This window comes from Geotrypetes seraphini, chromosome 11 (genome assembly GCF_902459505.1).
Source record: "Geotrypetes seraphini chromosome 11, aGeoSer1.1, whole genome shotgun sequence".
In the NCBI taxonomy this organism is placed as follows: Eukaryota; Metazoa; Chordata; class Amphibia; order Gymnophiona; family Dermophiidae; genus Geotrypetes; species Geotrypetes seraphini.
This window is the reverse complement of record NC_047094.1, coordinates 122,740,021-122,753,437: the sequence shown is the minus strand read 5'-3', so window position 1 is coordinate 122,753,437 and position 13,417 is coordinate 122,740,021. Positions and strand designations below refer to the sequence as shown.

Here is a 13,417-nt window from a genome sequence, read left to right as displayed (position 1 = left end):
AGCAATATCCAGTTGAGTCCCAAATCCAAGCAACATACCTGAACAAATTACATTACATTAGGGATTTCTATTCCACCATTACCTTGTGGTTCAAGGCGGATTACAAATGGCTTGTGCAGAGACTAGAAGTATTTAGGGAGTAGTCTGTACATTTCTTAGAGTTGTTAAGGATTACATCTGAGTTGACATGATATGAGAAGTTCATATGTAGTAGTTGCAGATGCAGGTGTTAGTTCTGTTTTATGTGTTTTATGAATAGAAGGGTTTTTATTTCTTTTTTGAAGGTTTGTAGTCTGTGATCGTGGTCAATGGGTTGTAGAGTTGCGAGTCGAGTTTTGCATCTTGAGTGGTTAGGAGGTTGTCTTACAGTTTTTTTCTTTTGATGTTTTTGGTTGGAGGATGTGTGAATGGTACATGGGTTCTCCTATGTCTGGTTGAGGTGGATTGAACTAGTCGATTATTCCAATCTCTGTTTATTGCTTTAAATAGTAGGCAGTAAAATTTGAAGTGTATTCTCGTTTGTATTGGGAGCCAGTGTGAGTCGTGGTATGCCTCTGTGATGTGGTCATATTTCTTCAGTGAGTAGACCAGTCTTAAAGCTGTGTTTTGTATTGTTTGTAATTGTTTTATCATGGTTGCTGTGCATGGGAGATATGTTGCAGTAGTCTATTAGACCAAGGATTAGGGATTGTACCAAGAGTTGGAATTGTTTTCTGTCGAAGAATTTCTGATTTGCCTCAGTTTTCTCATGACTGCGAATGATTTTTTAATTGTATTGTTAATTTGTGGCTGCATTGTACAGCCTCTGTCTATTAGCACTTCCAGGAGTTTTAAAGTGGGTTGGATGTGGTATGTTGTAGAGTTTATGACAAGGCTAGTTACGGTTGGGGTTTTGTTAGTTTTGAGTAGGATGAAATTTGTTTTGTCCGGATTTAGTTTTAGTTTGTGGGCTTTCATCCAAGTTGCTATTTTTTCAAGTGTTCTGTGTATTTTGTCTATCATTGATGGTGCTGGTTGGTCGAATGGAAGGAGAATGGTGATGTCGTCTGCATAGCTGTAGGAGGTTAGACCTTGTTTGTCTAGATAGGAGCCGAGGGAGGCAATGTATAGGTTGAAGAGTGCAGGAGAAAGAGGTGATCTTTGGGGTACTCCGCAGGGGTTAGACCATGGCTCAGATTTTTCTTTGTTTGTTTTAATCTGTATGTTCTGGATTGTAGGAATCCTTTAAACCAGGGGTGTCCAACCTGAGGCCCGAGGGCCACATGCGGCTCCGGTCGAGGGCGATGCAGTGTTTTCCTCTGCTGCCCCCGGGTGTTTACCGTCTTGCCGGCTCCATCCTCTGTCTTGCTACAGCATTTGCGCAGCCCCAGAAACATTTTTTTCAGCCAATGCAGTCCAAGGAAGCCAAAAGGTTGGACACCCCTGCTTTAAACCATGATTGTACCTTACCATTGATTCCTATTGAGTCCAGTATCTGTAGAAGGATGTTATGATCTACCAGATCAAAGGCTGCAGAGAGATCTAGTTGGATAATTAGCATTTTTGCCTGTGCTGAGGTGCTGTCTGGCAGTGTCCATGAATGAGTCAAGTAGGGTCTCAGTGCTGTGGTTGATTCTGAAGCCTGATTGTGTTTGGTGGAGTACGTTGTGATTCTCTAGGTATGAGTTTAGGACTTTGGCTACGAGGCCTTCCATTAGTTTGACATAGAGTGGTATTGAAGCTATTGGTCTGTAGTTGGATGGTTGGTCAGTTTCTTCTTTGGGGTCTTTCAGGATTAGAGTAATGATAATTTTGCTGAGATCTTGTGGAAAAAGCCCGTCAGTTAGTAGGGTTTGTATCCATTGCAAGAGTAGGGTGTGAAATAGTGTACTGGAGGCTTTCAATAGGTATGGGGGGCAGTGGTTGAGGTCGCAAGTTGCATGGCTATATTTGTTGTAGAGTTTGTTGAAGTCTGACCATAGTATTGTGAGAAGTGGGACTATGTTTTGTCTGCTGCAACTGCTTCTTCTTCTGTGGAGGGTGTTGTGATCTCTTCTAGGTGCATAGGTGTATCATTGAAGGTGGATCTTATGGTTGCGATTTTGTCTTTGAAGAACGTTGCTAAGATGGTTGCTGTGGGTGTGGGGACTTTGTTGCTCGTCAGGTAGGGTTTGGTGTCCGAGTTCTTTTAGTAGTTGGAATAGTTTTTTTGTGTCTTAGGTTTCTTCTCCTATTTGCTTTGTGTAGTATGCTTTTCGTTTTTCTTTTGATTTTTGTTTGTATTCTTGGTTCAGTTTTCTCCATGTTGCTTTTGTGGAGTCCGTTTTTCCTCCATTTTCTTTCTAGTTGTCTGCATTGTCTTTTTAGTAGAAGAAGTTCATTGTCGAACCATTTGTCAGATTTTCTATGGATTTTGGTTTTGGTTTGTTCTGGAGCTAGCTCATCTAGGGTTGCTGCGCTTAGTTGGCTCCATTGTGAGATGAAGTTTTTGGGGTTATAGTCTTGGATTATGGCGTCTGTTTTCATCCAGAAGTTGGTGGGGTCGATGTGCTTACATGAGATGTAAGTTTATTTTTTGTGTTTTTGGTTTGTTTTTGTTGTTGGTCCAGTTGATGTTGAAGGAGTACGTATAATGATCTGACTAGAGGGAGCGATGCCAGGTTCCATTTGATGTGTGAATTTCTGGTTGTGTGAGTTGCTGGGTCATGTAGGCAGCAATGTTGAGTTGGTGGCCTTTTTCATGAGTTGTTTGTGGGTCTAATCTTGTATTTTAGGGCATCAAGGTAAGATAGTAAGGTTTCTACTTGTTTGGAGGATTGGTTTTCAAAGTGGAGGTTTAGATCTCCTAGGATTAAGTTGTAGGTTGTCGTTAATGAGTTTCGGTAGATAAAGTCTTCAAATTTTGGTTTTGCTGTGTTCCAGTTTCCCGGTGTTATGTATCAAATCATGCAGTTTAGGGTGCCTTTGAGTGAGGTGCCTGAGAGTTGACAGGCTAGTAAGTCCATGTATGGAGTAGTAATTTTGTCTTGTATTTTTAGGTCTATGGTGTTTTTGGCTTTGATGGCGATTCCTCCTCCTCTTTTGTTTTCTCTGCAGACCACTATCATCGTCAGATTGGAAGCACTCGATCCTTCACCCACAGATAAAAGATTCAAAAAACTCTCTCACAGAAACTTCAAATTATCGTCCAATAGCTAATCTCCCGTTCTTAGCCAAACTAACAGAAAAACTCGTATTTCAGCAATTATCAGATTTCATTGATAAAACACAGGTACTGCATCCTAATCAAGTAGGATTCCGTAAAAATAATTCTACAGAACACTCTTTATTAGGTCTCACAACAACTATACAGTACAACCTTGACCAACATAAGTGTGTATTATTAATTTCTTTGGATCTTGCGGCTGCTTTCGATACCATCGACCACCTCTTGCTATTACAAAGACTTGCTTCCATCGGATTAACTGACCAAGCTCTGGAATGGTTTAGATCTTATTTCACTGACAGATCTTCCTCCGTTCATTTTAATAATTCCATTTCAAAACCATTTTCTTCTAACTTCGGTGTTCCTCAAGGCTCTATTTTATCTCCGTTACTGTTTAATATCTATCTGGCACCTCTTCTAACTCTCTGTCAATCAATTGGATTTACAGCTTATGCCTATGCCGATGACTTACAACTATTACACAACATAGACCCTGCAAATCCAAATGACATTTCTTCTATTAATCAAAAATTATCCATTATTCATGACTGGTTAAATACAAATATGCTCTCCCTAAGCATTTCTAAAACTAACATCATGTTATTCTCATGGAAAGAAGGGTTACAATTAACTGCTCCTATCTCAATCGATAACACTCCACTTAAACCAACCACTACTATAAAAATTTTAGGCGTGTTAATTGACCATAAACTCACATTTCGCTCACAAATTAGTGCTCTAGTCAGAAACTGTTTTTATAAATTAAGGATGATTAGATCTTTGGCCCCCCTTCTTGATGCCAAATCCCTTACTACACTAATTCATTCCCTTGTGATATCTAAACTGGACTACTGTAATTCTCTACTGAAAGGGATAAACCTAAAGGATATAAAACGTTTACAATTGATTCAAAATACAGCTATCAAACTTATATCAGGTTCAAAGAAATATGATCATGTCACTCCTCTCTTACAAAAAGCCCACTGGTTACCCATCATATATAGAACAACATTTAAAATAGCACTTCTAACATTCAAAACAATACAAACACATGCCCCAGCATTTATTGACAGAGTTCTTATTCCATATGACCCTCCGAGAGCTCTAAGATCCACCTCACAGCATACTCTTAATATCCCATCCTTGAGAATAATAGGTACTCGACGCAATACAATCTTTTCAGTAACCGCCCCCACGATTTGGAATTCCCTACCTATATATATACGATCTGAAAACAATCTACAGAAATTTAAAAATAGCTTAAAATGTTTCTTTTTTAAAGATGCCTACAATTGACTATTCGTTTTAAGTCCAGCAACTCTTGATTTCCCTTCCCATTGTTCTTTCCTTTGCTGTATCTTTTCTTAATAAATATTGTAGTTCTCCCCCCCTTTTTCCTATTGTATCCTTATAGATTAACAAAAAAAAAAAATCCTAGGAAGTATGTTAAGATGTTAGTCTTTGTGTACTTTTGTCAATGTTTTAACTATTATTGTACAACGCTTAGTATTTTGATAGGCGTTTAATCAAATAACCAAATAAACTTGAAACTTGAAACTTATCCTTTAGGGCAAACTTCTGTTATTCTGGGGTCTGTTTCAGAGGTTTCAGTGAGAAAGAGGCAGTCTAGTTTTTCCCTTTCTATCCAGTTTTTTATGTGATCTATTTTTGGGCCTATGGCTCTTATGTTAAGGTAAGCGCATGTAAGATTGGTGTAGTTTGTTGGTTCGCTGTGAGTTGTTTTCGGGTAGATGAGCGATCTTTGGTGAGGGTACGTTTTGGTCTTGTTGGGGTTAGTTGGTCTTCCTCTTGTTATTTATATGTTGGGGTGGTAGGTGTAGGTTTGGTAGTGTGTGTATCTGTCTGTTGCAATTCATCTGGTTGGGTGGAGAATTCCATTGGTGTTTGATATAGTTGGTATTGGGAAGATGTTTGCTGTTGTCTTCTGGTTGGCTAGGATCAGGGCAATCAGTAAGATAGCTTGTATGTGTTTTTGTGGTGTAGTTAACATTTTGAGAGTAAGTGTGTCTGGAAGTGTGATTGTATGAAACCAAGCTGTAGGTTTTAGGTTGGTAATTTGGTCGCCTCTCGGTCGCTTCGCTAAATGGCGCTCATTAATGCGTCTTTGATGTGTATCGAATGGCTGTGTGCCGTTATAGTTGTGTCTTTAGTGGTTTGGTGGGTTGTAGCGTTGGGGAGGGGCAGAGTGTGCTTCCACGCCCTATGAAGTCCTCCCGACTGCTATCTGAGAAGGGCAGGAAAAGTTCAAACTGTCCTGCTGAGCCTTCCAACTGGCTCAGTGTGTTGTAGCGTCGGGGAGGGGCAGAGTGTGCTCCCACGCCCAATGAAATCCTCCCGATTGCTACCGGGGAAAAGCAGGTAGAGATATAAGCTGATTCTGCTGAGCCTTCCAACTGGATCAGTGAGGTTGCAGTGTCGGGGAGGGGCAGAGTGTGCTTCCACGCCCTATGAAGTCCTCCCGACTGCTATCGGAGAAGGGCAGGAAAAGTTCAAACTGTCCTGCTGAGCCTTCCAACTGGCTAGATAGATTTGGGTAGGTAGGAAGGAGGGAGGGGGCAGCGCGAGGGGTGCTGAAGGGCGGTGAGGTGGCGAGAGAGAAGGGGGGTGGAGTGGAACAGACGCTGAAGGGACATGAGGAAGACAGAGTGGGGAGAAGGACGCTGAAGGGAAATGGGGAAGAGAGTGGGGAGAAGACACTGGAAGGGAAGAAGATAGAGATGTGATTGTATAGAGCTGGTTTTTGTTAAACAGTGTTTTATATTACATTAGTGATTTCTATTCTGCCATTACCTTGCGGCTCAAGGCAGATTACAAAAAGGAGTTATCTGGCCATTTCCAGAGGAATTGAGTAGAGCGGGTTGCTTCAGAGAATTGGGACGAGTCATGCGGTGTTAGTTTATCTTCAAGGATTTCTTGAATAGCATGGTTTTTATTTCTTTTCTGAACAATTTGTAGTCTGGGGTCGTTATCAGTAAATTGGAGGGTTGGTAGTCTAGTTTTGCTGCTTGTATGGCTAGAAGGCCATCGTATAGTTTTTTTCATTTGTCTCTGATTGGGGGATGCGTGAACGATTTGTGGGTTCTCCTCTGTCTGGTTGGATTAGGCGGTTGTTTAGGTAGGTTGAGTTGTCTCCGTTTATGGTTTTAAATAGTAGGCAGTAGAATTTGAACAGTACTCTTGCTTGTATTAGGAGCCATTGTAAGTTGAGGTATGCTGCTGTGATGTGGTCGTGTTTCCTCAGTGAATAGATAAGTCTTAGCACTGTGTTTTGAACTGTTTGTAGTTTTATCTCCCCTGCCCCGTAACCATGATAAGAGTATGTTGCAGTAGTCTAGAAGACCTAGGACTAGGGACTGGACCAAGAGCTGGAATTGTGTTCTGTCAAAGAATTTTCAAAATTGCCTTAAGTTTCTTATGACTGCAAATGATTTTTGTATTGTTTTGTTGATTTGTGGTTGCATGGTACAGCATCTGTTTATCGTCATTCCTAGAAGTTTTAGAGTGGGTTGTATGGGGTATGTGATTGAGTTTATTACTAGATTTGTTATGGTTGGGATTTTATTATTTTTGAGGAGAATCAATTTTGTCTTGTCTGGGTTCAGTTTCAGTTTGTGATTTTTCATCCATGTTGCTACTGTTTCAAGTGATCTGTGTAGTGTGTCTGTCATGGAAGACGTTGGTTGGTCAAAAGGAAGGAGAATGGTGATGTCATCTGCATAGCTATAGGAGATTAAGCCTAATTTGTCCAGGCAGCTGCCAAGGGATGCAATGTAGAGATTGAAGAGAGTTGGGGATAGTAGAGAACCTTAGGGTACACCACAGGGGTTGGACCATGGTTCTGATTTTTCTTTGTTCAACTTTACTCTGTAAGTTCTGGATTGTAGGAATCCTTGAAACCATGTGTGTACCTTACCTGTGATTCCTATTGTACCTAGTATTTGTAGTAGGATGTTGTGGTCCACCAGGTCAAATGCTGCGGTGAGATCCAGTTGTATAATCAGCATTTTTCTACCTGTGCCAAGGTGTTGCCTAGCTGTGTCCAGGAGGGAACGTAGACTACCTAGTAGTGTCTCTGTGCTGCATTTGGTTCTGAAACCAGACTGTGTAGGGTTGAGTATGTTGTGGTCTTCTAGGTAGTTGGTGAGGAGTTTGGCTACTAGGCCTTCCATTAGTTTGACATACAGTGGTATTGAGGCTCTGGGTCTGTAATTGGATGGTTTATGTGTTGATCCTTTAGGGCAGGGGTGTCCAACCTTCGGCCCGAGAGCCGCATGCAGGATAAAGCTTTTTTTTTTTTTTAAAGTCATAGGTCCATGAATATGTAGATTGTAAACAATTTTTTATTGACAGAAAACAGGCGGAACCAAAGGAAAACAGACGGGATATCCACTTAAACAACTCAGAACATTACAAAATCATGCGTCATTTATACCCACCCATAAACCCTAGAAATCTCTTCCAAAGCACCTTCCCACCCCCATTTACCCTACAAACAGGGAGAGTGATGCAGTCCCAAAAAGGGGAACAAAAGATCACACATGATTCCCCCAGGGTCTGGACTCTAATGACCCCAGGGCTGTCAGCAGGGCTAAACACTATCCCCCCCCCCCAAAAAAAAAACCCACAACCCAGATCCCCCTCCCCACACCCGCTCCCCACCAACAGAGCAGAGGGACGCGAAGAACCAGAACCAACGTGGGTACACCCACCAATTAAGGTAGGGAATTAAGAATGAGGCTGTATCCCCCTAGGGGACATAAGAGTGCAAATATGGGTCCCAAAGAAGCTGAAAACAATGCCGACATTTAAGAGAGATCCCCACCTCCCACGTCTCCCAAAGAACTAACGTATGAAGGTGGGTTCTCCACTGCCAAAATGTCGGGGGGTTCGGAGAAGTCTAATTTTGCAGAATACACTGGTGAGCCAGGAGACACACCTTACGACAGAGCTAAGGACCCAAAAGCACCCGGAATGTCCAGCACCACCTGATCAACAGAACCAGCCACAGCACGAGCACGACCCAAGATGGAACTCAAATACCGTACCACCTCAACCCAAAAGGCCCGAATGCACCAGCACTCCCACAGGGTATGCGAAAAAGAATTGGGGGTATTACCACACTTGAGACACAAAGTCTAGGCAATACCTCCAATTTTGTGAAGCTGAACCTGGGTGAAGTAGCCTCTATATAAAAGACATGAGCAAAGCATTCCCGTAGCACTGCTCCACGGATTAAACGGGGTAGACCCTCAAGGTTCCGGGGGATATTCCAGAAGGCTAAATCTATGTGAAGTTCGTCGCCTAACCCTCCCAAATCCTCTGATAGTCCTGAGCAGTCTCTAAAGGAAGCAAGGCTTTATACAAGGCAGACAGAGGTCTGAAAAAGCTCAACGTGAGCGAAAAAGTCCCAAAGATGAACACCCAACAGAAGACGGAGGGCCTCCAGGGGGAGCGAAAGGATATAATGCTTAGCCTGACAATAGGCAAAAGTGTCCCCCCCAACAATAGCCCATACAGTCCTGGAGAGCAGCCAGAAGGCTCAACCTCCCGTCAGCTAGCAGGTCCATGAATATGTAAACACAGCACGAACAGCAGTCACAACACATGCAACTATAGATAAGTGAAATCGCAAATCAGGAACAAACCAACGAGAATGAATTGTATATTTTTTGAAACAGAGACCAGAACTATACAACATAAGCATTATAAACTATATTATTTTATTTTCCATTTCTTTCCTAATAAACACTTGGTTTGCCATTTGTTTTCTTGGCCACCAACAAGTAACACACATTGCCCAGATCAATTTCCAAGTCTGAACTGAGTAAATTACTGTATTTCCCCAAAAACAAGACCTACCCCGAAAATAAGCCCTAGCATGATTTTAAAGATGCTCCTAATATAAACCCCTACCTCAAAAATAAGTCCTAGTTAAGATCAGCTCTGTAGCCCCCCCCCCCTCCCGAATGTCCCCAAAACTCCCCAACTCTATCCCTAGTTTTAAGGAAAAAAAAATTCCAGGCTTCCTCTATGTCTGGGTTCCCATCACCTGTGAAACAGAACCACACCAACCCTCCCACCATGAAAATGACATACCTCCAAGGCATCCAAAAACAGTGGCAACGGCAGCACTCTGAATGGGCACTTTGCATAAAAGGCCTGTTCAGAGTGCTGCTGCCACCGCACGGTGGGAGAGTTAGTGTGGTTCTGCTGCACAAGGGGATGGGAGGGAGGGAGGGATAGAAAGATACTGCACAAGGGGATGGGTGAGAGGGGAGGAATGATGCTGCACATGGGGGGAGGGAAGAAAGGAAAGAGGAAGAATTGGGGTAGAGAAGAGGACGGGAGAGATGATTGTTGTACATGAAAAAAAAAAAATAATAATAATAATAATAAAATATGACATCCCCCAAAAATAAGCCCTAATGCATTTTTGGGTGCTAAAATTTATATAAATCCCTGTCTTATTTTGGTGGAAAACACAGTATGTGGCCCCGTGTTTAAAAGAACTTCCTTACTTTGCTTAAAGCATCAACCCTAAGCAGCAGACATTCTGTATATAGTCCTATCTCTGAAGAAGCATGTATTCTGTAGATGAAGGAAAAGTCTTTTCATGTAACCCTAGATAGATAGAGAGATCCGTCGGGATTACATAAGAAATAAAATATTACTAGAGCTGCCTCACTCTCTATAGCAGTTTCATAGTGTTTTCCAGAGAGATGAAAGAACCTTCTCAAATCAGTCACATCACACCACTGTACCTTCTGCAGACACTCGATGACTTTGTTCATATAATCTTCTTGACATTTGTATGGCTGAAAAGGGAATTCCACTACAAGATCATGGAGAGAGATTCTAGGCATTATTATTAGCCGATTTCACCACTGTCCTGTCAGACTGTATGAACGAAAAATGAAAGGGTTAGTAAACCTCAGATCCTGACACGTGGCCAAGTCCTGTCCTACCCAAACAATGCGTACCCCAATAGAACCTGGTCTAGAAACGTATTGCTTTCTTGTTGTTAGATGCTCTAAATCCTGCCCATCACAGCCCTGTGAATTTGCCTGCTCCCTTCCCAGCCACACACACCCTCAGTCTGAGGAATTTACCACTCACCCCTACCTCCGTCCCTCTCCCCTCGCTTACCTCCTCATCTGCTCTTTGATATTGTCAGGCGCATTCATAATCTAATCTCCCGCGACGTCTGGATCGCCCACTGGTCTACTTCACCTTCCTTTTTGCAAAGAGCGACAGCGAATCAAACGAAGCGGCAACTCAAACAAGGCATCCCGGAACTCCCCCTTTATTCACCCTTCATGACCGGAAACAGGAACTTGCGTTGGTGGGGGTACCCGTCAGAGGAAAATGCAGAGGCGTAACCTTTGAATTGCTTACGGCAGCCCTGAAGGGATACCGTCTTGACCACGGGAGGGGAGAGGGAAGACATTCTTCGCAATGGGTGGGAAACAGATGTTGGGGGCAGGTCTGGGTAAAAACCAGGATTCTCAGGCTCTAGGGCAGACTACCTTAAGAATGGAATGCTCTTCCAGTTCCCCACAGAATAACCTACAAATTAGCTATCCTCACACGAAAATGATAGGAGGCTTGCGCCAGAAGACGTATGAGGAGAGACTGGAAGCCCTGAATATGTATACCCTAGAGGAAAGGAGAGACAGGGGAGATATGATTCAGACGTTCAAATACTTGAAGGGTATTAACGTAGAACAAAATCTTTTCCAGAGAAAGGAAAATGGTAAAACCAGAGGACATAATTTGAGGTTGAGGGGTGGTAGATTCAGGGGCAATGTTAGGAAATTCTACTTTACGGAGAGGGTGGTGGATGCCTGGAATGCGCTCCCGCGAGAGGTGGTGGAGAGTAAAACTGTGACTGAGTTCAAAGAAGCGTGGGATGAACACAGAAGATTTAGAATCAGAAAATAATATTAAAAATTGAACTAGGCCAGTTACTGGGCAGACTTGTACGGTCTGTGTCTGTACATGGCCGTTTGGAGGAGGATGGGCTGGAGTAAGTCTTAACAGAGATTTTGGCAGTTGGAACTCAAGCACAGTACCGGGTAAAGCTTTGGATTCTCGCCCAGAAATAGCTAAGAAGAAAAAAAAAAAATTTAAATTGAATCAGGTTGGGCAGACTGGATGGACCATTCGGGTCTTTATCTGCCGTCATCTACTATGTTACTATGTTACTATTCAAAACCCTACAATCCAACGAACCTGCTTTCATTAATAGAGCCCTCATCCCCTATGATCCCCCTAGAGCCGGGGTGTCAACGTCCCTCCTCGAGGGCCGCAATCCAGTCGGGTTTTCAGGATTTCACCAATGAATATACATGTGGGATCCCTAAGAGGGTCAAGATAAGAAAATTGGGTCATTAGGGCATAGACAGGGGGTGGGTAAGCAGTGGGCAGACTTGATGGGCTGTAGCCCTTTTCTGCCGTCATCTTCTATGTTTCTATGACATCTGTTTGCATGCACTGCTTTCATGGTATGCTAATAGATCTCATGCATATTCATTGGGGAAATCCTGAAAACCTGACTGGATTGCGGCCCTGGAGGAGGGACTTTGACACCCCTGCCCTAGAGCCTTGAGATCAACTTCCCAACATCTTCTCCATATCCTCTCCTTAAAAATTATACTTAGAATGGCAACTGATGTCCCCAAGATGAGTTCTATAGGATTGGGCGACACATTGACGAAATGGGTTGGGAACTGGCTTGGAGGTAGGCTTCAGAGGTGAACGGCACCCCGTCCGAAATGATGGAGGTAATCAGTGGAGTGCCGCAGGGCTCAGTCCTGGGCCCGATCCTATTCAACATCTTTATAAGAGACTTGGCAGAAGGGCTGCGAGGTAAAATAACATTATTCACCGATAACGCCAAACTAAGCAATGTAGTGGGCAAAAGCACAACAGACATAAATTCAATGTCCGACAACATGATACATGACCTACTCCTACTGGAGCGCTGGTCTAGGTCCTGGCAACTCAGCTTCATTGCCAAAAAATGCAAAGTCATGCACCTGGGCAGCCAAAATCCATGCAAGACTTACACCCTTAATGGCGAGATCCTAAGAAGAACTGAAGCAGAACGAGACTTAGGGGTGATCGTCAGTGAGAACATCGTCAGTGAGAAAATCGTCAGTGAGAACATCGTCAGTGGAACCACCTCCTTTTCAGTTACAGCCCCCACAATATGGAATTCCCTACCAAATACCCTGAGGGCTGAAAAGAACTTAGATAAATTCAAAGGTGGACTAAAGTGTTTCCTTTTCAAAGACGCTTTTGAGTAATAACCTCTTCCTCTCCACTCATACATTTTTTTTTCTTTCTTTTCCCTTATATGCTCTCTATTTTCAGCCTTTTTTTAAAAAATCAAAAAAGGATCTTCGCTTTAACAAAGAGGACCTTCCACTCCTCTCTCCTCGTATTCTTCCCTTCTATGTATCCTTTTCCTGTAATTATTGTATTTCATCATTACCCATTGTTTTCATGTCCAGTCCCTAATTTGTCTTGTCGATATGCCTTTGTAAGTCTCTCCCCCTTGCTTTTAATATTGTAAAACGCTTATAATTTATGATAGATACTTCAACAAATTTTAATAAAACTTGGAAAACTCTTCTATTATGACAGCAGAAAGCTGTCTTTCAGTGGGGAATCCCCATGCTCTTTCACCCTTCTCTGTAAAGTGCTGCCCCCTATGATGCAGTACTTTTCTTCTGTGGGTGGAATTGGCAGAGAAGGACCAATGATGTCAGCAAAAGGGGAGGGGACTTCCTGCAGAATGACAGAAAATTAGTCAAAACAGTTGTTGCAAGTAGTAGAGTTGAATGATAGGCAAGATAATGGAAGCTTCTGCAGAGAGTGATTATGGGGGACTGAAAGAGGCATAAAATACAATTATTATGTTCCAGAAAGGAGCAAAATGAAGTGAAGTGAAGGGGTGAGGGGTGACAGTGGCAGGAAACATCCATATTCTGTACTCCTTCCCCATCAAAAGCACTGGATCTGCAAGTATCCAACTGGATCTCCCAGGATCCTGCAATTCTGACCCCAAAAAGGGCTGTATACACCTGGATTCTGCATCTTTCACAACCTATAAATGAGGAAACATCCATTCCCAGCACTCCTTCCCTATCAAAAGCACAGGATCCTGAAGGATGTGCAGGATCTGTCAGGATCCTGCAATTCTAACCC

The 13,417-nt window shown here is 42.8% G+C and overlaps 1 protein-coding gene across 6 annotated transcripts in view; it reads right to left on the bottom strand.

The window, feature by feature from the left end:
- Positions 1-10,544, bottom strand: part of RTEL1 (regulator of telomere elongation helicase 1) — a 185,376-nt gene extending 174,832 nt beyond the window's left edge. For 3 of the 6 annotated variants that reach the window (XR_004541050.1, XR_004541051.1, XM_033962815.1), the window contains exons 1-2: positions 10,352-10,543; positions 9,967-10,102 (exon numbers count right to left, since the gene is read on the bottom strand). Coding sequence is in view for 4 of the 6 variants with exons in the window: in XM_033962815.1 (XP_033818706.1) it covers positions 9,967-10,068 (102 nt within the window). In the remaining 2 variants the exon portion in view is untranslated. Of the gene's footprint in view, positions 1-9,966; positions 10,103-10,351 lie in introns of all 6 variants that reach the window. The other 3 variants (XM_033962814.1, XM_033962816.1, XM_033962817.1) reach the window with 2 other exon arrangements.
- Between the last annotated feature and the right edge of the window lie 2,873 nt (positions 10,545-13,417).